Below are 25,075 nucleotides of genomic sequence, written 5' to 3' on the forward strand. Positions count from 1 at the left end.
ATTGAGATAATCCTGTGGTTTTTGTCCTTGGTTCTGTTTATATGCTAGATTACGTTGACTGATTTGCATATGTTGAACCAGCCTTGCATCCCAGGGATGAAGCCCACTTGATCATGGTGGATAAGCTTTTTGATGTGCTACTGGATTCGGTTTGCCAGTATTTTATTGAGGATTTTTGCATCAATGTTCATCAAGGATATTGGTCTAAAATTCTCTTTTTTGGTTGTGTCTCTGCCAGGCTTTGGTATCAGGATGATGCTGGCCTCATAAAATGAGTTAGGGAGGATTCCCTCTTTTTCTATTGATTGGAATAGTTTCAGAAGGAATGGTACCAGCTCCTCCTTGTACCTCTGGTAGAATTTGGCTGTGAATCCATCTGGTCCTGGACTTTTTTTGGTTGGTAAGCTATTGATTATTGCCACAATTTCAGAGCCTGTTATTGGTCTATTCAGAGATTCAACTTCTTCGTGGTTTAGTCTTGGGAGAGTGTATGTGTCGAGGAATTTATCCATTTCTTCTAGATTTTCTAGTTTATTTGTGTAGAGGTGTTTGTAGTATTCTCTGATGGTAGTTTGTATTTCTGTGGGATTGGTGGTGATATCCCCTTTATCATTTTTTATTGCATCTATTTGATTCTTCTCTCTTTTCTTCTTTATTAGTCTTGCTAGCGGTCTATCGATTTTGTTGATCTTTTCAGAAAACCAGCTCCTGGATTCATTAATTTTTTGAAGGTTTTTTTGTGTCTCTATTTCCTTCAGTTCTGCTCTGATTTTAGTTATTTCTTGCCTTCTGCTAGCTTTTGAATGTGTTTGCTCTTGCTTTTCTAGTTCTTTTAATTGTGACATTAGGGTGTTGATTTTGGATCTTTCCTGCTCTCTTTTGTGGGCATTTAGTGCTATAAATTTCCCTCTACACACTGCTTTGAATGTGTCCCAGAGATTCTGGTACGTTGTGTCTTTGTTCTCGTTGGTTTCAAAGAACATCTTTATTTCTGCCTTCATTTCGTTATGTACCCAGTAGTCATTTAGGAGCAGGTTGTTCAGTTTCCATGTAGTTGAGCAGTTTTGAGTGAGTTTCTTAGTCCTGAGTTCTAGTTTGATTGCACTGTGGTCTGAGAGACAGTTTGTTATAATTTCTGTTCTTTTACATTTGCTGAGGAGTGCTTTATTTCCAACTATGTGGTCAATTTTGGAATAGGTGTGGTGTGGTGCTGAAAAAAATGTATATTCTGTTGATTTGGGGTGAAGAGTTTTGTAGATGTCTATTAGGTCCGCTTGGTGCAGAGCTGAGTTTAATTCCTGGGTATCCTTGTTAACTTTCTGTCTCGTTGATCTGTCTAATGTTGACAGTGGGGTGTTAAAGTCTCCCATTATTGTGTGGGAGTCTAAGTCTCGTTGTAGGTCACTAAGGACTTGCTTTATGAATCTTGGTGCTCCTGTATTGGGTGCATGTGTATTTAGGATAGTTAGCTCTTCTTGTTGAATTGATCCCTTTACCATTATGTAATGGCCTTCTTTGTCTCTTTTGATCTTTGTTGGTTTAAAGTCTGTTTTATCTGAGACTAGGATTGCAACCCCTGCCTTTTTTTGTTTTCCATTTGCTTGGTAGATCTTCCTCCATCGTTTTATTTTGAGCCTATGTGTGTCTCTGCACGTGAGATGGATTTCCTGAATACAGCACACTGATGGGTCTTGACTCTTGATCCAATTTGCCAGTCTGTGTCTTTTAATTGGAGCATTTAGCCCATTTACATTTAAAGTTAATATTGTTATGTGTGTATTTGGTCCTGTCATTATGATGTTAGCTGGTTATTTTGGTTGTTAGTTGATGCAGTTTTCTTCCTAGCCTTGATGGTCTTTACATTTTGGCATGTTTTTGCAGTGGCTGGTACTGGTTGTTCCTTTCCATGTTTAGTGCTTCCTTCAGGAGCTCTTTTAGGGCAGGCCTGGTGGTGACAAAATCTCTCAGCGTTTGCTTGTCTGCAAAGTATTTTATTTCTCCTTCACTTACGAAGCTTAGTTTGACTGGATATGAAATTCTGGGTTGAAAATTCTTTTCTTTAAGAATGTTGAATATTGGCCCCCACTCTCTTCTGGCTTGTAGAGTTTCTGCCGAGAGATCTGCTGTTAGTCTGATGGGCTTCCCTTTGTGGGTAACCCGAGCTTTCTCTCTTGCTGCCCTTAACATTTTTTCCTTCATTTCAACTTTGGTGAATCTGACAATTGTGTGTCTTGGAGTTGCTCTTCTCGGGGAGTATCTTTGTGGCGTTCTCTGTATTTCCTGTATCTGAATGTTGGCCTGCCTTGCTAGATTAGGGAAGTTCTCCTGGATAATATCCTGCAGAGTGTTTTCCAACTTGGTTCCATTCTCCCCGTCACTTTCAGGTACACCAATCACACGTAGATTTGGTCTTTTCTTATAGTCCCATATTTTTTGGAGGCTTTGTTCATTTCTTTTTATTCTTTTTTCTCTAAACTTCCCTTCTCGCTTCATTTGATTCATTTCATCTTCCATCACTGATACCCTTTCTTCCAGTTGATCGCATTGGCTCCTGAGGCTTCTGCATTCTTCACGTAGTTCTTGAGCCTTGGTTTTCAGCTCCATCAGCTCCTTTAAGGACTTCTCTGTGTTGGTTATTCTAGTTATCCATTTGTCTAATCTTTTTTCAAAGTTTTTAACTTCTTTGCCATTGGTTTGAATTTCCTCCTGTAGCTCGGAGTAGTTTGATCGTCTGAAGCCTTCTTCTCTCAGCTCGTCAATGTCATTCTCCGTCCAGCTTTGTTCCGTTGCTGGTGAGGAGCTGCATTCCTTTGGAGGAGGAGAGGTACTCTGCTTTTTAGAGTTTCCAGTTTTTCTGCTCTGTTTTTTCCCCATCTTTGTGGCTTTATCTACTTTTGGTCTTTGATGATGGTGACGTACAGAAGGGTTTTTGGTGTGGATGTCCTTTCTGTTTGTTAGTTTTCCTTCTAACAGACAGGACACTCAGCTGCAGGTGTGTTGGAGTTTGCTAGAGGTCCACTCCAGACCCTGTTTGCCTGGTTATCAGCAGCGGTGACTGCAGAACAGCGGTGGTTGTAGAACAGCGGATCTTGGTGAACCGCAAATGCAGCTGCCTTATCGTTCCTCTGAAAGTTTTGTCTGACAGGAGTACCCGGCCATGTGAGGTGTCAGTCTGCCCCTACTTGGGGGTGCCTCCCAGTTAGGCTGCTCGGGGGTCAAGGACCCGCTTGAGGAGGCAGTCTGCCCGTTCTCAGATCTCCAGCTGCGTGCTGGGAGAACCACTACTCTCTTCAAAGCTGTCAGACAGGGACATTTAAGTCTGCAGAGGTTACTGCTGTCTTTTTGTTTGTCTGTGCCCTGCCCCCAGAGGTGGAGCCTACAGAGGCAGGCAGGCCTCCTTGAGCTGTGGTGGGCTCCACCCAGGTCGAGCTTCCGGGCTGCTTTGTTTGCCTAATCAGGCCTGGGCAATGGCAGGCGCCCCTCCCCCATCCTTGCTGCCGCCTTGCAGTTTGATCTCAGACTGCTGTGCTAACAATCAGCGAGACTCCGTGGGCGTAGGACCCTCCGAGCCATGTGCGGGATATAACCTCCTGGTGTGCCGTTTTGTAAGCCCATTGGATAAGCATAGTATTGGGGTGGGAGTGACCCGATTTTCCAGGTGCCATCTGTCACCCTTTCTTTGACTAGGAAAGGGAAATCCCTGATCCCTTGCGCTTCCCGGGTGAGGTGATGCCTCGCTGTGCTTTGGCTCGCGCACGGTGCACTGCAGCCACTGTCCTGCACCCACTGTCTGGCACTCCCTAGTGAGATGAACCCGGTACCTCAGATGGAAATGCAGAAATCACCCGTCTTCTGCGTCGCTTACAATGGGAGCTGTAGACCGGAGCTGTTCCTATTTGGCCATCTTGGCTCCACCCTCTCCCGAATATGTGATTTTTTAAAGGGATTTTCTCTTCTTTGGAATGGAATGGATCTGAATTTAGTATGAATGGTCTTTCCTGCCTGGATCTCTGCTTCTTTGGCCCCTAGCAAAGACATCTTGGTTAGAGAGGATCCTAGAGGAAGAAGTGTGAGGTTCAGGGACACTTTCTGGACAGGGCACTGTTATGTCAATAGTGATCTTAGTCTCTGGCCACTAGGAGTGCTCCTCTCCAGCCCCTAGTCCATCAAATGGGCCAGCTCTTCACTGGTTAGTCTTCTCTGAGGCCATTTCAAGAGTCAGGGCTCATCATTGTATATTTTTTTCTGCTAAGTTGCATTCAGAGGAGTGCAGGACTCAATTACTAGCTGCTCTTTCAAAGACGAGCTTAATAAATCACAGCCTACTTTTGGCTAGATCTTGCTGACCATTATAAACGTATCATTTGATTAAAGTGAAGTATATTCAATATCTGTATTCTAAACATGCCCGTTATGAATTTCGCCCTTCATTTTTTCCAACAGGAGGAAAACAGAGGGATATTCTTTGGGAAAATTCTTATTCACAAGCTAGTACAAGCTTTATTCTTCCCTCCTGTTTCAAGGTTAGATAACTTCAAACAACCTCAAGACACTTTGATTTCAGTCAGTAATGTTTCAGTAGTGTTTTTTTTGTGTGTGTGTGTGCTTCTTTTTTTTTTTTAGAGACAGGATCTTGCTCTGTCACCTAGGCTGAAGTGTACTGGTGCCATCGTAGCTCACTGCAGCCTTAAATGCCTGGGCTCAAGCAATCCTCCCGCCTCAGCCTCCTGAGTAGCTAGTACTATAGGTTTGTGCCCTTGCACCCAATTATTTAAAAAGAATTTTTTTTCTTTTTTTATAGACAGGGTCTCACGATGTTGTCCAGGCTGGTCTCTAACTCCTGGCCTCATGTAATTCTCCCACCTTGGCCTCCCAAAGTGCTCGGATTACAGGTGTGAGCCACCATCCCTGGCCAATGTTTTCTTTTTAAATTTAGATTCTGTATGTTTCAAGTCTATTTTAAGATATATTTTCCAGCCCTATTGAGAATGTTTTTTTCTGTTATATTTCTAAGTAGTAGTTGTCCATATTTCCTCTTGTGATTTCCACACAAGCACGTGAATAAGACAGTCACTTGGGAAGCTTTATAAAACTTCACAGGCTTGTGGGTCCTTCCTTCTGTGATTCAAGTATGTCTTGGAGTGGGAACAAGGAGAGCTGATTATCCAGGGTACATGAAGTACTCATCAGAAGTTTCTCACCATCACTTGAATTTGATTCTGTCTGGCCAGACAATTTCCAAATACTGGTAAGCAGTGGAAGAGGATTCTTATTTTATTTCTGACTTTAATGACAGTGCCTCTCAGTTTCCTTCTTAGGGATGTATGCTATAAAGGGTTAACTCATCATGTGTAGGGTGTTCAGACTTTGCACATTCTAAAAAAACTGGTCCTTGACTGCCACCTGGGAGATAACTTCCTAGCAGTTGGAATATCCTCCCTGGTAAGAGTGCCTTTGAATACATGAGACCTTGAGCCATGCCTGATAATTTATGGTAGTAACATTGTGAGTTATGATGGGGGCCTTGGGCTACAACACATCAGCTTGACCTCTGGAGGAGCTAGAGACTGGGAAACTAAGGTCAATTCCACAAGTGGTCCATGCCTACATGACCAACCTCCAATAAAAATCCTGGACACCAAGGCTCAGGTGAGCTTCTCTGGTTGGTAGTAAGTACTTCACCAGTGTTGCCACACATTGCTACTGGGAGGAGTAAACACTGTACAACTCCACTGGGAGATGACAGCTGGAAGCTTGTCCTGGTCTCTCCTTGTCTCTACCCTATGCGCCTCTTCTCTTTGCTGATTTTAATCTGCATCCTTTCACTGTAATAAACCATAGTTGGGAGTATAACAAGTTTTCTGAGTTTTGTGAGTCCTTCTAGCAAATCATTACACTTTGAGAATATTCTTACATACTCTTTACTCAAGATGGCAAGAACCTTTTATTTCATAAGAATTCATGGAGAAAGGAACTAATGATCTCTCTCTAGTATGCTAAGTTGTGTCTTTTTTTAAACAAAATTTTAAGTGGACGTTAGATTTTTATCACACGTTTTTATTATCCCTAAAGATGTTTGCTTGATATTTGTTTTATTTATGTGATAAAATATATTAACTCATTTCCTAAGGTTGATTTTTTTCATTCTTGAAATTACGCTTGATTATATGTTTTATACATGGGCAAATCTTTTAACTACTATAATTCTAAAATTTAAGCAAATTTTCTAAAATATGATATTTCCTGACTTCTTAAACAGAACACTGTATTCCACTAAACATTGTCTTGACTCATTACCCCAGTTTTGAACATTATGGTGTGTAGTGGGCTCTCAGGTGCCATTTGAGTATGAGCAAGTTCTTACTGTGTATTAAATGCTCCACAGACTATTCTTTGCTTGGGTTTCTTGGGACTGCTTTTTTTTGTTTTTCTTATGCTTTCAGGTCCTACTTCTTACAATTCATTGGTTGCCTTCCTGTAATAGTCCCTCTCTTCTCTTTACTTAACTCCTTTTTAATGGTTGTGGGCTTACAGGCTGTATAATTAGGCTTGTTATACAATGATTTCCAAAATGAGAGTAAATAAGTTCTGAGTAAGCATGGGGCCCTATTCTCTAGATGAAAGGCATCTGTTTTATATCATAGATTTTTAAAATATCCAGTTAGGAATTTTAGAGATATTTTTCTTCCTTTTTAGTTGTTGGCTATTCCAGAGAATTAAATAATAAAATTGGTTAGTTTGTTCATTTATTCATTTGATGCTTGTTTATTGAGCATCTACACACTGCTGCATACTGGAGAGTAAACCTCAAATAGGTAAGACATAGTACATAAACCAGCCTCTGCCTAGCAAATCACATGGGAAAACAATCTTGGGAGAATTTTGTTGTGGAAATTGTGATGAAAACATTTTGAGTTCTATTCTCTTTGGTAATAAATTTAATTTAGGATTTTCAAGTATTAATAATAAGAATGCTGTGCAGAAAAGAGTTATCATAGCAGGCTTGATACTGCTATCCATAAAATTTTTTGTTTACAAAAATTTTGTAAACAAAATATTGTAATTGGCTAGACATCTAGGAACTTGGCTGTCAGAGTGCACCCAGTTAACAGCTGATAAGGGTAGTCCACTGTGCCTCAACTGTTTGAGCAGTCTGATTTATGCTGAACAAAGCTGCTTTCCTTCTGGGAATCTGGAATTTTGATACATTTTAGATAGAGGTTGCCTGCATGACCATCCCCTCTTAAAAACTTTGGCCATTGAGTACTCATAGACTTCCTTGGGCAGAAACATCACACACACGTGCTGCATTTTCATTGCTGGGGGAAGAGTGTGCTGTGTGTGACCCCTCATGGAAGACAGAGGACATAAGGAAACCAGCACATGACATCCTCTAGTCCTCCGTGTGCATCCTTTTCCATATGATTCAGAGGTGGCTTTACTATGTTGCTGTGTTACATCTTAGCAATGCTGAGTCCTGTGAATTCTCTAGCGAGTCTCTGAATGTGAGGGTGTTCTTGGAGACTTTCAACACAGATGCCTAATGTTTATTGATCTCTTACTATATGCCCAGCTCAATACTAGTTGTTTTACATGGATTATCTCAGTGAATCTTCCCAACAGCAATGTTTTATGAAGTAAGTGAGTATCATTATCAGCATTGGAAAGTGAAGTTGTTTCAAACTTCATGAGGTTAAGTAACCTGTGTAGGTCCTGTAACTCATGAATTTAAATTTATTTCAGAGTCTGTATATTTTTCAGATGTTTGTACCTTATGGTATATTATTTCTATTGTTCAGAGTAGCATTTAAGTGAGGACAACTACTGAGTTGTTTTTCCTTTTGTCTTTCTATATTTGGTTTATTCTCTTATTTCAATAGAGCATATTTGCCAGTAACTTTCTGAGAAGGGGCACATGAGACGTAAATTACTTAAATCTTTATTAGTGTGTAAAATATCTTTCTGTCTTAGGCTAAATTGATAGTTTGGCTGGATATAGAATTCAAGGTTGGACATAATTTTTCCTACTGAGTATTTTTTAAATGTCTTTACCATTTCAGGTATGAGCACATTCTTGTAGAACCTGACCCAGTACCAGCATATGCTCTGAAACTGCTAGTCGCGATGACTGAACACAACCCAACTTTCACAAGGTACTGGCAGTTCAAATTTCTTTTTCTTGTGTCTCACCTATAAAATGAATTTTACGTGTTCTGAAAATGTTATTAAAGATGAGATTCCAAAAGACTAATGTTTGAGTTGTCAAAATCGTCATTTTTTTAAGTTTCATGGATTGTAATATGTCACTTATGCTGTTTTGACTCTCATTCTCATATTTTTAATTCTTATTAGAGTCAGCATACTGTGGAATGCATGCTGCTTTAAAATGATAATTTCTTTTAAGAGATGGGACAATATATGTACTTTAAAAATTGGTGCCTCATTTTGTGCTGAGCAGTTTATTAAATCTCAATAGTATTTATCACTATTATTTGCTACCATTTTATTTAGTTGACATACTTTTTTTTTTTTTTGAGATGGAGTCTTACTCTGTCACCCAGGCTGGAGTGCAATGGGTGATCTTGGCTCACTGCAACCTCCGCCTCCTGGGTTCAAACGATTCTTCTGCCTCAGCCTCCCAAGTAGCTGGGATTACAGGTGCCCGCCGCCATGCCCAGCTAATTTTTGTATTTTTAGTAGAGATGGGGTTTCACCATGTTGGCCAGGCTGGTCTCGAACTCCTGACCTCAGGTTATCCGCCCACCTTGGCCTCCCAAAGTGTTGGGATTACAGGCATGAGCCACCCCACCCGGCCGACATACTTTTTTTTTTTTTTTTTTAAGTGGTAGAGAGCTTTTATCTTTATTGAAGGTACTGAATATGATGATGCCAAATTTCTTTAGAACTAGTTGCTGGGATGTTTTTAGTTTTGTAAAGAATAGTTTGTCTGAGAGGTCCACAGAAGGGGAAGAAAGGAGAAAGGAAGAGGTTCTGTTTGCTTTCAAACAAGAAAACTACCTTTCTTGTACAGGTGGTATCTGAGGACCTTTTGGGGTTTGAATACCATCTGTAGGTGCAGTGCATCTCCAGACCTACCAGTTGGTCTTTAACAAATAGCTAAATCACATAGCCCCAACCATCTTGATTTCCTCTGGTCTGCTGTCCAATCACAGAAAGTATTGCATTATTATGAGCCACTGTGACTGTTGTTGCTAGCAAACAAGAAAGGCTGGTTTTAAAAAGTACTCATATCCAAAACACTCATCCCAGTGGGTGTGTCAGGGCACATAGATTTGCCGTGACTGAGTCATCATAGGTGACAAGTTGCTCATGGTTTTTGGGTTATACAGTGCTGGGGCTATAGTAGTTCTCGAGCCTATTACCTTCCCTCATCCATTTCCAAAAGATGCCATGCAAATACTACCCTCTATTCTCTTAGCCATGTTGCAAAAGAATCCGGAGAGCACTAAATTAATACCCTTTTTATCTTTGCCAATTGGAAGCAGAGTGTTTGCTTCAGTATTTCTATAGCTTTTTAGAGAGCCTGAGCAATGAGCCTTCCAAATTCATCACTCAGAAGGGATTGTTCTCCATTCCTGAAGAAGAAATTTAATTCTAAAGAGTGAATCTGTATTAGAAGTTGCATAAAAATTCAGATATTTATTTCCTGGACTTTTGACATCATGTGCTAATACTGTATCCTAATTTTATCCTTTCATTAGATTGAACAGATTGCAATTACTTTTTTAAATGTAACTTTGGCTCATTCACGTGTCATGTTTTCTAGACTCCTTTTCCTTCTTGCCAACTCTATTCAGCTTAATTTCCTCATATTGAGGAGAAAAACCCTAGAGAAGTAGAAACAGTTATTTGGCCTCTATAGAATCTTTTTATCTTAAAAGTGATTAGAGACTAGGTTTTGAAGTCCATTTACTCTAGTTTTTAAACAAGTTTACAAGCAGAATTTAGTGTAATAGTTTTTGTATTTTTTTGTTTTGATTGAACAATTAATATTTGAATATACTGTTTTTGCCTTAAATTCTAACAATAAAATCGAGAGATCTCCTTGGCTTCTCCATCCCCCACACCCTCTGCCTCACAGGTTTCTCCCCTAGGGGAAATAATTGTTATTATTTTGGTGTATGTCTTCCTGAATTTTTTCTGGCTACTTAAATTCTGTCTGTCCGTCTGTCTCTTATCTATTTATCTGTCTGTCTGTCTGTCTATCTATCTATCTATCTATCTGTCTGCCTGCCTACGTATCTGTATGTATATATATGTGTGTATGTATACGAGGATACACACACATATGTGTATATATACGAGTATACACATATGTGTATATATACGAGTATACACACACGTGTATATATACGAGTATACACACACATGTGTATATACTTGTGTACATGTGCGCACACACGCACACACATAAATACTGAAATAAATAGATTTACGTCGTGGTGATTGACTAAAGAAAAACCTAGATAGTATCATTCTGTATGAAATTTGCTTTTTCACTTATCAAAATGATTTGGAGATCTTTTCGTATCATATTTATTCATACTCTTGCCAATATCTTTGCCAAACTAATGAATGAAAATGGGATCTCATTTTATTTGCATTCACATAACTACTGATAACAGTGAATCTCTTCGAATATTTATTCACTGTATTTAATTAAAGTGTAAAGGTACACAGCCTTCAACCTTCAATTCTACTTCGAAGGATTTGTTCTAGAGAAAAACTCACATATACACAAATAAAATTCTACTAAGGCAAATAATTTTAAAAATGATAAAATTTTATAAAATTTATACAATTTTATATAAGTAAAACATAAACTATGATATAGCCATAATATAGAACACTAACAGTTTAAAAAGGCAAGATACAGTTTGAATATTGATATACAAAGATATCTAAATCATTTTGTTGACTGAAATTACTTGTTTACCACCCCTCTCCCCATTAAATGCTACCTTTGTCTTATTTGTGAGCTCTTTCTGGATACCTGTGTCTTATTTGTGGTCTCTTTCTGGATTCTGTTTGGCTTTTCTTGAAAAACAGAGTGTTAAAATAGGTCTTGCCTCATGTCAGTTATGGCTGAGGCTCCAAAGGTCAAGGGGATCAAGAGCAATGCATTACAGACCAATTATTGTCCCCCTCACTTCAAAGGGAGGTCCTAGCAACATGTGTGCAACTTGCAAAGTCCATTTTTACATACCTTAAGGAAGGGATGAAGAAGGAAAAAGTAATTAGACTTTTGAATTTGTTTTATTTCCCTAAATGGATTTTTAAGAATGCATTTTAAGTATAACATTTTGGAATGAGTAATTGATTTTTAGTGGGAGAAAAAAGAACAGTATTTTTAAAAAGGTAGATACTGAGAAGTCTCATTTCTTCCTGTGTTTTATTCTGTTCTTTCCTCATCTTTCCCTATGGTTAAGTATTTTTATTCATTATGTATCCAAATGCAAGCTAATGTGAATAAATATTTTTTCTTTTCTCTCTTCCTTTTTTTTTTGAGATGGAGTTTCGCTCTCATTGCCCCAGGCTGGTGTGCAATGGCACGATCTCGGCTCACCACAACCTCCGCTTCCTGGGTTCAAGCTATTCTCCTGCCTCAGCCTCCCGAGTAGCTGGGATTACAGGCATGAGTCACCACGCCCCACTAATTTGTTTTTGTATTTTTTAGTAGAGACAGGGTTTCTCCATGTTGGTCAGGCTGGTCTCGAACTCCCAACCTCAGGTGATACGCCCACCTTGGCCTCCCAAAGTGGTGGTATTACAGGCGTGAGCCACTGTGCCCGGCCTCTTTTCTTTCTTTTATACACAACTAGCATGTTACATATGTTTTTCTGCCCTTTGATTTTTTTTCACTTAACTGCCCTCTAGATTTGCTTCTGTATCAATACATAGAGAGCTTCTACATTGGGTTTTACCGTGGTAAGATCTTCCATTGCATGGATGTATTATAACTTTTCTAGTGTCTAATTGATAGACTTGTTTCTAATCTTGTGTAATTGCAAATAATGAATACTCTCATAAATGTGTTATTTTGTACATATGAATATATATCTTATAGGATAATTCCTATAAATGTATTGATGTATCAATACATTTTTTTTTTAATGGCCAAATTTCTTTCCCTTGGGTTTACTATTTTACACCTCCAAAGGACATATCTGAGGATGCTTACTTCTCTACAAGTCTTGCCATCAAAACTCATTAAACTTTGCAATGTTGCCATTGTGACAGGTGAAATGAGTTATTTCAGAGTAATTTTAACATGCATTTCTCTTATGAGTAAGAATGACTACCACTTCATATGGTCAAGGAATGTGTGTGTATCTTTTTCTGGTTATGCCCTTTGCCAATAGTTCCTTGGTCTGGGCAATGCTACTTTTCAAACCAAATCATCTTCTCTTGGCTTTCCATTGCACAAATACACCACAGTTGCCCAATCCATTTTACTTTTAACAAAATATGGGTTCTGTATTTTTGCTGTCATGAATAGTGCAGCCATGAATATTCCTATGCAGAGGTGAAAATGCTGGGTCCGAGGGCTTTTAGTAAACCAGATCCAACAGATACACTGTACTACAAAGGAGTTTTCCAGGTGGGTTGTACCAATTTACATTTCTATCAGCATTGTTCAAGAGGCCTCGGGTGTCATGTAAGCTTTAAATAAATAAACAAACAGGTTTATTGAGATATAATTTACATGGATTAAAATCACTCATTTGAGGTATACAGTTCTATAAGTTTTGAAAATGGTACACAATTATGTAAACCACTATCACAATGAAAATAAAGAGGGTTTCTATCATTACAAAAAGTTACCTCGTGCCCCTTTGAATGTTACCTCATAAAAATTCTGTTTGATTGGGGAATATGACCACATTGGTTTTATATTTCATTTTAATTTTAAAAATTTATTTTTCAGAGTTAATACATAACGTTTGGAACTTCAGTATTTGAAAGGGTATACAGAGAAAAGCAATTCTTCCTCCACAGAGAACCACTGCTGCCAGTGTATGTGTGTGTGTGTGTGTGTGTGTGTGTGTGTGTGTGCTGTTTTTCACATACACAGTAGCATGCTGTCTATACCATTTCTGGACCTCTTTTAAAAATTAACAGTTTTATTGAAATGTAATTCATATACTCTCTGTGCCACTCTTTTAAACAGATACATAGCATTGCATTTTATCAATATTACATACTGATTTAACAAGTCTCCTTTAGGTGAATATTTGTTCTTTCCTAATCTTTTGGTGTTACAAAACAAAGCTACAGTTAATGAAATAGGACATTGATCATATGTATGAATATATGTGTACCATAAATGAGACATGGAATTGCTTATCAAAAGATATTTAAGCAAGTGGTTTCCAAACTTGGCTGTACATTAGTATCACTTGGGGAGCTTTTTAAAAATTTGAAGTTCAGGCCATACCCTAGGCCAATTAAATCACAATCTCTAGGGCTAGACACTGGCATCAGTAATTAGATGCTCCCCAGCTGTTAAATGTGCAAACAAGTTTGAGAACCACTGGTGTAAGTATTTGTAATTTTGAGAGATGTTGCCAAATTTTCCCCAATCTAAGTTGTGCCAGTTTTCTCTCCACCATCTGTGTACAAGTGCCTATTAATTCAAAACCTTTATCAAATTAGTGTATATGTGATCTTCACCATTCCCTTATGTGACGATTAAGTCTTTGATATTAATTTCTAGTTTTATTGCATTGTGATCAGGTAATATTTTTTGTTCTATTTCTGTCTTATTATTTGCTTTGGCCTAATATATGGTCAATTTTTGTAAATGCTCTGTTTATTTGCTTACTGTAACCAAAAGAAAATTAGGCCTAGTGCTGGGGAATGTCACCCCTGATTTTGGCAAGTGCCTAAAATGGCAACTCATTAACTTTAGAGATCATCCCCCGTTATTTGGTATCAGTGGTGTTTTTTTTTTTTTTAATGAGACGGAGTCTCGCTTTGTCACCTAGGCTGCAGTGCAGTGGTGTGATCTCAGCTCACTGTAACCTCCACTTCCCGGGTTCAAGTAATTCTCTGCCTCTGCCTCACGAGTAGCTGGGATTACAGGCATCTGCCACCACACCCGGCTAATTTTTATATTTTTAGTAGAGACGGGGTTTCACCATCTTGGCCAGGCTGGTCTTGAACTCCTAACCTCATGGTCCACCCACCTCGGCCTCCTAAAGTGCTGGGATTACAGGGTATCAGTGGTTTTGAGGCAAAATTGTCAACTACAGATGTACATCAAGAGTACAGTGCCTTAATTGTTTGTGCAGATAGATTTCCAAATATGTGAAAATAACCATGAACCATTTGTTACAAATTTAACTTGCTTATTAATTGTATCCAACAACATCATGTTGTTTGAAGGATATGCGTTTTAATTTTGTTTGTATATATTGTGAGTTTAGAGTACCATGTAATAACTATTAGAACACTAAACCATCCTATGTCAAGTGGAGCATTATGATTTTTATGTGTTTATTCTTATTTTATAGAATTCTTAGTTGCTGGAAGCCCTCAAAGCTTAGTCATATTACCATTGGGAATTTATTGTTCCCTTTCAAGTGAGGGACGAGCGTAATCAAATCTGCATTGTACATGACCAGGATTTTTTTTAAAAAAAAAACAGTACTGCCCTGGTGGATCTAGTTTATTATTGAGTGTATAGCAGAAAGGTAAATTGCCATGTTGGTGCAGTTTCATTGGGAGGGAAGTGTTAACTCCCCTGAGCACTGCCCTTTTCTCTCTCCTTAATTTTACAGTAGGTTGCACCAAAACCGTTCCTCTCAGAGAAAGCAACACTCCAGTGTCTTGTTTCCATTAAGAGATAATTAGCTTTCAGCAAATCTTCCTCAGCAAACAAATTACATTTTAACTTCTTTGATTCTTTGAATTCTTTTGGAGCAAAATTTAGCTGTTTTCCTGTATTGCCAAAAAAAAATTGTTTATGTTCTGTATCTAAGAATTGTTGTTATTTTAGTTTGCTTGTTAGAGCTATTTGTTTTATGACAAGATTCATAAAAGTGCTGTTCACTACAATGAAATTTTAGGGATCTCTTAAATGAAGTTCACAGTGAATTAATGGTATAGTGTTGAGTGAAAAGTACTTCTGGCCATACAGTCACCTGTCTTCAGCTGACTTCTCTAATTAGTTTTTGGTTCATTTGTTCATTCTTTCATTAATTTATCAAGCATCTTAATCAGCAACTACTGAATGATGACAAAAATAAATGATAAGAAAGTTCTTACTCTAAGGGTGCTTAGTATTTAATGGAGGAGATAGATTTATAAATAGACTTTTATTAAACAATGTAATGATTTTAATACATGTAATGATTTTTTAATGCCATGTCTTTTGATGATGGTAGCATCTAAAGGAATTTAACCCAAGTAGCTGTATGATTTTGGCCAAGTTACTTCATTTATCTGTACCTAAATTCCCTCCCCGTGGAAAATAAGAATAATAAAAGAAATATTAATATTTCTGTGGACCCCCTAGTCCATAGAAAATGCTGTATAAGTGTTCCTTCTTTCCCCCCGCCACTTCCCTTTCTTCATCCTTTCGTTATTCTTAGAGGAAGAAATATTAATATGAGTATTCCTAGAAGAGATAATCCCTTTGACAGAAGGTAGAAATGTCTAGTGATATTGATTCAAACCACAGCTCCAGCACCCTACAAAAAATTGGGGGGAAAAGTTTTTCAACAGCAGAAAAAAACTGCATGGGCGGGACAGTATTTTTGAATTGACTTTGGGAAGCGGTGGTGCAAGCCATTGAGGGATACCCCAGTCACAAGATAGCTTCCACTTCAGTTTGCCTTTCAATTTATTATACACCTTAATAAAGTTAGGCTTTGCCTTATTCTTTTATATTTCAATTCAAATTTTGTAGTCTGGTAAAAGTAAAAGCCCAAATCATCAGAGATGTTTGAGATATTTGTTAAACTGTTGTTAAAATAAGCCATTTAAGTTTTTTACCCTCAATTAGCTGAATTTATACAGCTAAAATATTTCCTTTGATGAAATCTCAATAGGTGAAATAACTATGTAGCTATGTAATAAATTCATTCTAGTGTTGCCCAGGCTATAGAGCACTGTTGTGATCACCACTTACTGCAGCCTTGAACTCCAAGCCCCAAGCAATCCTTCTACCTTAGCCTCCTGAGTAGCTGGGACCACAGGTGCATGCCGCTACACCTAGATAATTTTTTTAAATTAACTAATTAATTTTTATTATACTTTAAGTTCTAGGGTACATGTGCACAACGTACAGATTTGTTACATATGTATACATGTGCCATGTTGGTGTGCTGCACCCATTAACTCATCATTTACATTAGGTATATCTCCTAATGCTATCCCTCCCCCCGCCCCCCACCCCACAACAGTCCCTGGTGTGTGATGTTCCCCTTCCTGTGTCCAAGTGTTCTCATTGTTCAATTCCCACCTATGAGTGAGAACGTGCAGTGTTTGGTTTTTTGTTCTTGCGATAGTTTGCTGAGAATGATGGTTTCCAGCTTCATCCATGTCCCTACAAAGAACATGAACTCATCCTTTTTATGGCTGCATAGCATTCCATGTACACCTAGATAATTTAAATAATTTTTTTTTTGTAGAGATGGCATCTTGCTGTGTTGCCCAGGCTGGTCTCAAACTCCTGGGCTCAAGCAATCCTCCCACCTCAGCCTCCCAAAGTGCTGGGATTTACAGGTGTGAGCCACTGAGTCCCACCAACTTTATTAGAATGAACTGATTTCTTCAGAAATAATTTGATGCTTCTCAAGCTGCCTGTGTATATTGAAAAGCCTCACAGTGAGACGCAAGTCAGTCTCCGAGTCTGTAAGACTCCTGTTTTTGTTTTAGCATCACTCATACATGGTTTCTCATTATTCTTCACTGTTACTCTGCAGAATAAAATACAAGGTTTCTCTAGTGGGGACTGAGCTCTTGAGCATCTGTTTTTAACTTGCCCTTTCTTCTTTTTGTAACTATAGTTTGTGTTCCAGTGCTCTCAGCCACTTGTTCAAATTGGGTGCACATTCATAGTTTTTGTCAAAGTGGAATTTCACGGGATAACGCAAGCATAAAATATTTAAAACACTGAGCAAATTTTGAGTTTTTGCTCCTTTTATCAGTCTCTTGAATCAAAAGCTTTTTAAAGACTCCCTTTCTGTCTGCCTTGATTTTAGGATTATAATGCTATATGCTTACACAGCATGTATTATTGGTGTTTAAAAATTACTTAAGGATTTTGAAGTTAAATTAAAATTGTCCGAATTGTTGGCTTTGCTAAAGTATTTTGTATTCTTTCACTGAGATTATCATTTAACAGTTTTGAGCATAACATTTTATTTTACTGTTGAAAAATTTAGCATTTTGTTTTTCCTGTGGAAATCCTTTTTCTTGATTCAACTGCTAATGGTTGTTAACTATCTTTGAAAGCTGTTCGTAAAATAGCACCTCTCATTCTAAAGGAAATGTTGATAGTTGGATGTGCTTGTTTTATGTTGTCTTGTCTGGTTCTAGAGAAATCCACAATTTATAAGTATATTTAGAATAGTACATGTTGTCCTTGCAATAGATACATGTTATCTTTGCAATGGATTTCTTGATTTGTGAACCTGTTGAGTTTGTGTCTGTTGGACTCCAGCCAGGATAGTTATTTCAACACAGTGATATTTTCTCGTTGTTTTCTTTGAACATAGATGTGAGTTTACGGTCGCGTGAATTCTTAACAGTTATTTCTGGGTCAGAAGTGGATGGCTTTTTTGGTGTGAGATTTACAAGGAAACAACTTAGGTTTATTGTATACATTGATAAATAGTGATTCCCCATTGTGCATTGCAGAGTGGTTTTAAATCTGACTATGGATTCAGTAAAGCTTTTTATGTTTTGCAAGACTTCTTAAGGTCTGTAAACTTTCCCTTGTCATCTAAAGCAGAGACTGGCAAACTGTGACCCATATGGCCAACTGGCTTGCAGCCTGTTTTTGTGTGAGGCCTGTGAGGTAGGAGTGGTGTTTACATTTTTAAAGGGTTGTAAAACTTACAGAGATGAATGTGAGACAGAGATTCTGTGTCTGGCAAAGCCTAAAATATTTACTTCTGGACACTTTTCAGAAAATGTTTGCTGATTCTTGCTTTAAAGGAATAGAACTTTTTGGTCTTTATTCATGTGAACACAGAAATATTGGAATTTTAGAGCTAGACGGAACTTTGGAGACCATCTGGGTCTTTTAAAATGTGAATTTTAATTTCATCCATGTCCCTACAAAGGACATGAACTCATCATTTTTTATGGCTGCATAGTATTCCATGGTGTATATGTGCCACATTTTCTTAATCCAGTCTATCATTGTTGGACATTTGGGTTGGTTCCAAGTCTTTGCTATTGTGAATAGTGCCGCAATAAACATACGTGTGCATGTGTCTTTATAGCAGCATGATTTATAATCCTTTGGGTATATACCCAGTAATGGGATGACTGGGTCAAATGGTATTTCTAGTTCTAGATCCCTGAGGAATCGCCACACTGACTTCCACAATGGTTGAACGAGTTTACAGTCCCACCAATCATTCTCAGTAAACTATCGCAAGGACAAAAAACCAAACACCGCATGTTCTCACTCATAGATGGGAATTGAACAATGAGAACACATGGACACAGGAAGGGGAACATCACACTCTGGGGACTGTTGTGGGGTGGGGGGAGGGGGGAGGGATAGCATTAGGTGATATACCTAATGCTAAATGACAAGTTAATGGGTGCAGCACAGCAGCATGGCACATGTATACATATGTAACTAACCTGCACATTGTGCACATGTACCCTAAAACTTAAAGTATAATAATAAGAAAATAAAATAAAATAAAATAAAATAAAATACTGTCAAAAAAATGTGAATTTTATTATTCAGGTATGGTGAGGCCAGTAGATCAGGAGACAATTGCCATTGAAAAAATAGTTTGTTACTAAAAGATCCAAGAGGAAGGGCACACCATGCCACTGGGTGTCATGTGAGGAAGAACTAGGGCCAGTCAGGGGGCAGAGGAAAATGTGGAGAAGAACTTTTACTGTGGTTTTCATGGGAAGGAACAGGCAAGACAGGGTAAGCAGGCTTAGGATTGGCTAGTTTGAATAATTTCAATGGGCTCTAGAGTGTCTGGTAGCTGGCTCTGGAGTGATCAGAGCAGGGGAATATTGGCCTGCAGTGTTAAGAGCTCAGTAGCGGAGGTGGTTGTGGGTATGAGCTAAGGATTGGTTAGTTTGCATTGGAAAGATATGCCTGAAGGCTGGTTCTTTGCTGTCTCTAGGAATTAGCTAGGCCCGGGATAGGCATTCCTTCTAGATTAGTAAGACCCCAGGATATCAAAGCATCAAAAACACAAAGATATTGTTAGTATACTGTGCCAATGTCTTTATTTTATACATTAGGAAAATGAGGCCTCAGCAGTAATTTGTGTGTCCTAAGCCCCACAATCAATTTGAAGCAAGATCAAATTTTGGGTTCACATCTCCTGGTTTATTCGTGGTGCTTTGTACTACTCAGCACAGTCCCTTTCTTTTAAAAATCCAAATGAGTATCACAAAGAACTTAAAGTCAAAGTGTTTTAAGTTTCATTGTGTCACACTTATAAGAACAGTCCAATTTCTCAACACAGTCATTCTCAGTGTCATGTGGATAAAAACAAAAGCATGATTCTCCTGTTTCCGCCTGCCATCATCATGAGATTCTGACCCCCACCTCTTCCTGCTTTTCTCTACTGTGTTGCTCTTGGAACTATTTGATTCGTAGTTTGAGTCTATATCCTTGTTCAGTTCAGCCTCTTCTTTCTCCCACTGTCGTAGGTTTTGAGCCCTGTTCTGGCTTATGATTTAAACAACACTGTTAGGGCTGATATCCCTCCTTTTTATGTTAATTATGATATAACTCGTCTCTGTATCTCCTGCAGAAACAAACCCAGGTCTTTACATAAGCACTGATGAAATAAGTGTTAATTATCTCCATCCACTCCAGTATTGTTTTTCTGATAGGATTGTAGAAAAACACCAACCTAAATTCTTAGGAGTTTTGTCCCAGGTATTCTATTTTTCTTACTTATTCATAAGGAAGATGAATGGTAATTGATCTAAGCTGGTTTTGATGTTATTTATATTTTTAGGATATAAAAAATTCTAGGTGGTAAATATTTCTGCTTATTTTCTTCCATTATCTTGCTTCCCATCATAGAAGTTTCCCCTTGTTTCATGATAATTCGGTAAACATTTCATTGCCTATCCATATCGTATGAGGCTCAGTTGGGTCCATTGAGACTATTCATCTCTGCTGTCAGGGACAACTTAATCTTTTGCATCCATATTTTCATAGCAGCCCTGTAGGCTGGGGGCTTGCTTATTATAGTTATTCTTCTCTGGCTTTCATGGGTTCAGTGATAGCTTTTCTGAAGGAGGGGTAACCAGAGCCTAGCAGAGAGCTCTCCATGGTGATGTCTCTTTGGTCACATGGTACCCAGGCTTGAGTCACTCAATGCATGCTTGTGTTGGAAGCTAGCAGTTAGTTGGTCTTTGGTCAGAACTGCCTGAGTATTTTGGGGCTACAAGCAACACTAATTTACAGTTCCTTCCTTCTGTATTTACATAGAAATCTAGAGATCATCACTGTTAATGGAATGCTACCTAACATTTTCTCCCAAAGTATTTCGTTAGTTGCCCACAAGAAAATTCCTTTTTACTTTTCTGTCTCTTGAGGTCTTATAGTTTATTTATATCATAGAATCATGGAACTTCAGAACAGAATCAGGTTGGCATTTTTCTGCCTGCAAAAGAGTTGTCATTCATTCATTCATTCATTCATTCATTGAGTCACTTCACAACTAGTTATATTCACTGAGGTGGGCAAAACAAACAATGTCCTGGCATTAGATGGAGCTTATGATCGAATGGAGGCATATACTAGACAATAAACAAGGAAATCAACTTAAATAAACATACCTTCCACTAGATACAAGTGCCATGGAGAACAGTGAAGCATATTAAGAGAATGGAGAGTTTTATGAGGTGGGGTGGGCTGTTTTTGAGAGGGTAGACAGAGACAGCCTCTCTTTGGGAATGTGAAATGTAGGATTGAGGTGAGGGAGCTAATTGGCTGTGCTAGTGCTAGTTGCAGTGTTTAAAAGCAAGCCCCCAATTTTCAGGGACTTTCAGAAGGAGAGAATAACAATATCCAGGGCTGCTGAGAGGGTCAGTATGATGAGGACAGAGGAGTACCATTATTTTGGCATCGGAAGGTATAACTTCTTTAAGGATAATTTTCAGTGCTGTGTGGGACAAAAGCCTGATGGAGTGGATTGAGGGGGAGATAAAGAAGTGGAGACAGTAAAGAACTCTAAAAGAGTTCTGCTGCAAAGGGGAGAGCTGAAAAGAGAGAGCTAGAAGGAGATATGGGGGTCAAAGGAGATTTTTCATTTGTTTTTAAGATGATAAATAATTTAGTGTTGTCTCTATGTTAATGAGAACAATCTAGTGCATGGGGCTGATAAATTGTTGCTTTCCTGGCCAGATCCAGACCACCACCTGCTTTTATAAATAAAATATTATTGGAACACAGCTGTCACAGGATCCTCAGGGTGTTGCTTTTGCAGCCGGAAACCTCTGTGGCTGCTGGTGCCTTTGCCTGAGTTTTGCTGTGGCCTGCTGGGCTCGTTCTGCCCACTCGGCCCAGCAGGCTGCACTCGGCTTGTGTTATCAGCCTGGATCCTATGCTTGCCAAAGGCCAGCCAGGCACATAGTGGCATGGGGTGTGTGAGTGAGCATGGGGTCTGGCCACCGCGCACAGTCAGGTGTGCCCGCTGCGGCACGGCAGGCAGCTGCAGGTGCCAGCACTGTGCGAGGCTGTGGCTTGACAAGGCATACCACAAGCAGCCTCCACTGTGGGCAGTAGGGAATGTGGTAGCATTCAGAAGCTTGGAGGTGCTGGGAATCAGAGAGCCCCAAAGAGGGTATCAGAGCCCTGGCTCGGGAAGCCCCTAGGTCTGGGTCTGGGCTCCTTGATGGGCTGCAGCTCTTCTCTCCTTGTCTCCTGCAACATGGCGAGCAGGGGGTGTGTTTCAGCCCTGTTTGTGTTATAGTTCTTTCAGTCCTGGCATTCGGTGGGTCCTGAGTTCTTGTGCTGCATCCATGAAGAATGAGGAGTGTGGACAACTGTATAGTGAGCAAGACAGAGAGGAGCTTCATTGAGTGACAGAACAGCTCCCAGGAGACCCAAAGTGGGTAGCTCCTCTCCACAGGCAGGTTGTCCCAATGAGTGTCCAGCTCTCAGCGGAGAGGAGACCTGTGGTGGGTAGCTCCCTTCCACAGGCAGGTTGTCTTGACAAGTCGAGGATACCCAAAGTGGGTAGCTCCTTCCCTCAGGTGGTAGTCCCAATGTCTGTCTGAGTCTGGCTGAGTCTGGGGTTTTCATGGGCTGAGAAGGAAGTGTATACTGATTGGTTCATGAGTGGAAAAAGCACCATAAATTCTCACTCTGGGCCATGTACTCTACCTGGAACTGGTAGCCTGGTCCCCAGGCTTCAGGCTATCCGTGGCTTGAAGGTGGAGTTTCACTGGGAATCCTCCCTCTTCTGCCCAGGAACCTGTCTGCCTTCTGCCGTCAACCACCATCCGTGGTGGGCCAGGCTGTTTGTGCTGTGGGGCACCTGTAGGCCCTGTCCCAAGCCACCCTCAGCACCCCCACCCAGCCTTCCTCCCATGCTCATTGGCACCCAAAGTCTGGAGGGGGCCAAGGCAGCAGGGAGCTGGTGTGTCTGCACCACCCTGAGCACCCACATCCCCAGCTGGGTTGCGACAGTGCCCAGGCTCGGCCACAACCGGAGCAGGTACCAGGAGCAGGGGGAGGCCAGGGAGCAGGAGCAGGCACTTCTGAGCCTAGGAGTGGCAGGGGGTGCAGGGGCTTTCCAGGCCTGGAGAGCACAGGGGTGCCAGGGTCTGGAGCTGTGGCTGGGCGGCTGCAGCTGCAGCTAGGTGCACAGGTACCCTGCCCTGCTGACTCAGTAGAGGGTGGGGCTCCTGCCTGTTCGGGCCTCTTGCTGGCCCCACAGAGTATGCATCCTTGGCTGCGCCTCCCCCACTATAGCTGGCATCTTTGGAGAGGCCGCTCCAGGTGGGCCGCTGCTGCCATCACAGCCATACCTATTCTTTTATGTACTGTCTGCGCCTGTATTTGCATTACAGTGGCAAAGTTGAGTAGTTGTGAAGGAGATTTTCTTCTGGCTTTTTTTTTTTTTTTTGTGGATACAGGGTCTCACTCTGTCACCCATGCTGGAGGGCAATGGCGTAATCTCGGCTCACTGAAAACTGCATCCTGGGCTCAACCTGCCTGCCTCAGCGTCCCAAGTAGGTGGGATTACAGGCATGTGCCACCATGCCCAGCTAATTTTTGTATTTTCAGTAGACATGGGGTTTCACCATGTTGTCCAGGCTGGTCTCCTGGGCTCAAACGATCTGCCCACCTCGGCCTCCTAAGGTGCTGGGATTACAGGTGTGAGCCACCGTGCCTAGCCTACTTCTGGCTTTTACTGCAAGTTTTCTGATGCTTTCTCTCCTGGAAAGGGTAAAACTGGTGATGTCGGAGGGCAAGTGGTGACCTGCTAGATTGATGTTCTTACCCACTTGGGGATTCCTACCCTCCTCCCCCAACATTCCCTAGAGGAGAAGAGAAGTGTCACAAGTGGAGAGGGGTAATTGAGCTGGAAAGTTAAGAAGTTGTGTTTTGGCTTTGAGATACTTAAAAGTGAGATTTTTGAAATGGTGCTGACTGGGTGATTGAGGGTAGGCTAAGAAAACAGTTTGCAATTGATGAGGTCTATCAGTTGGGCAGACAAGGTATTGAATTCTTATTTGGGTAATTGGAAACTATATTACATACTGCTATTTTTAGAATATTCATAAAAACAATGACTAACACTGTCCTAACGCCTTGTTACTGTTTACATAATTCTGTTTGGAGCTGTAGTCATTTGATACTATCCTTTGTTTCTTACTTTAAGATAAAGAGTAAAAACTGTTAGGTATTGGCTGGGCGCGGTGGCTCATGCCTGTAATCCTGGCACTTTGGGAGACCTAGGCAGGCGGATCACCTGAGGTCAGGAGTTCGAGACCAGCCTGACCAACATGAAGAAATCCTGTCTCTACTAAAATACAAAATTAGCTGGACGTGGTGGCATGTGCCTGTAATCCCAGGTGCTCAGGAGGCTGAGGCACAAGAACCACTTGAACCCGGGAGGCAGAGGTTGCAGTGAGCCGAGATCACGCCATTGCACTCCAGCCTGGGCAACAAGAGTGAAACCCTGTCTCAAAAAAAAAAAAGTTAGGTATTAATTGTCATTTTTATGAGCTCCTTTTTTTGTACTTGCCTTTTAAACAATTATTAGGAAATAATTATTCTTCTTGGGGAAAAACATGTTATATATCCTCTCATAAATCATTTAAGCATGTTCAGAATTTACTACTTAATTTACTTCTTTCACGTTGGACAGAAGGACTCACCTGTTTGAGTCTCTCAGCCTGCTCTGGAACTCTTCCTAGAAGTGAATTTTAGCCTGGGTCTTCCAGGCTTTAGGGCCAGTGGTTTTTATGATTTAAGAGTTGTATATGTTGTTGGATCATTCTTCCATTTTCTTCTTGAACTTCTGCTTAAAGTATGTCTCTTCCAGGTTCCTTGCTACATATATATCTAGAATGTTGGTTAAGTCTCAGGTACACTATGCCTTTGACCATATTTTATTACCTGCTCATTATTTGCTCAGATTTAGGCATTTTGAGACACAATTTGGGGCAGTGATTCTCCATGTGTTTCCTATTGAAGCTTGGCAGAGCTCTGGAGGGGTGGGCAGTGGATGCAGCCCACAGGTCTCTGGTCATCTCCTCAATTCTTCGCTAGGAAGAGCCTTAGGCTTCCTGGGACTCTAGGCAAAACCAGAGACCATTCTACATTTTGGAGATGGCGTGAAAGCATTGTGAAAACAGTAGCACTCAA

At 40.1% G+C, this 25,075-nt stretch overlaps 1 protein-coding gene across 16 annotated transcripts in view; it reads left to right on the forward strand.

Moving 5' to 3' along the window:
• ULK4 (unc-51 like kinase 4) overlaps positions 1–25,075 on the forward strand; it is a 727,378-nt gene that overhangs the window by 296,453 nt on the left and 405,850 nt on the right. For all 16 annotated transcript variants that reach the window (XM_054550402.2, XM_054550404.2, XM_054550405.2 and 13 more), the window contains 1 exon segment: positions 8,061–8,153. In XM_054550402.2, the coding sequence (XP_054406377.2) occupies positions 8,061–8,153 (93 nt within the window).

This window comes from Pongo abelii, chromosome 2, assembly GCF_028885655.2.
Source record: "Pongo abelii isolate AG06213 chromosome 2, NHGRI_mPonAbe1-v2.0_pri, whole genome shotgun sequence".
NCBI classification, from domain to species: Eukaryota; Metazoa; Chordata; class Mammalia; order Primates; family Hominidae; genus Pongo; species Pongo abelii.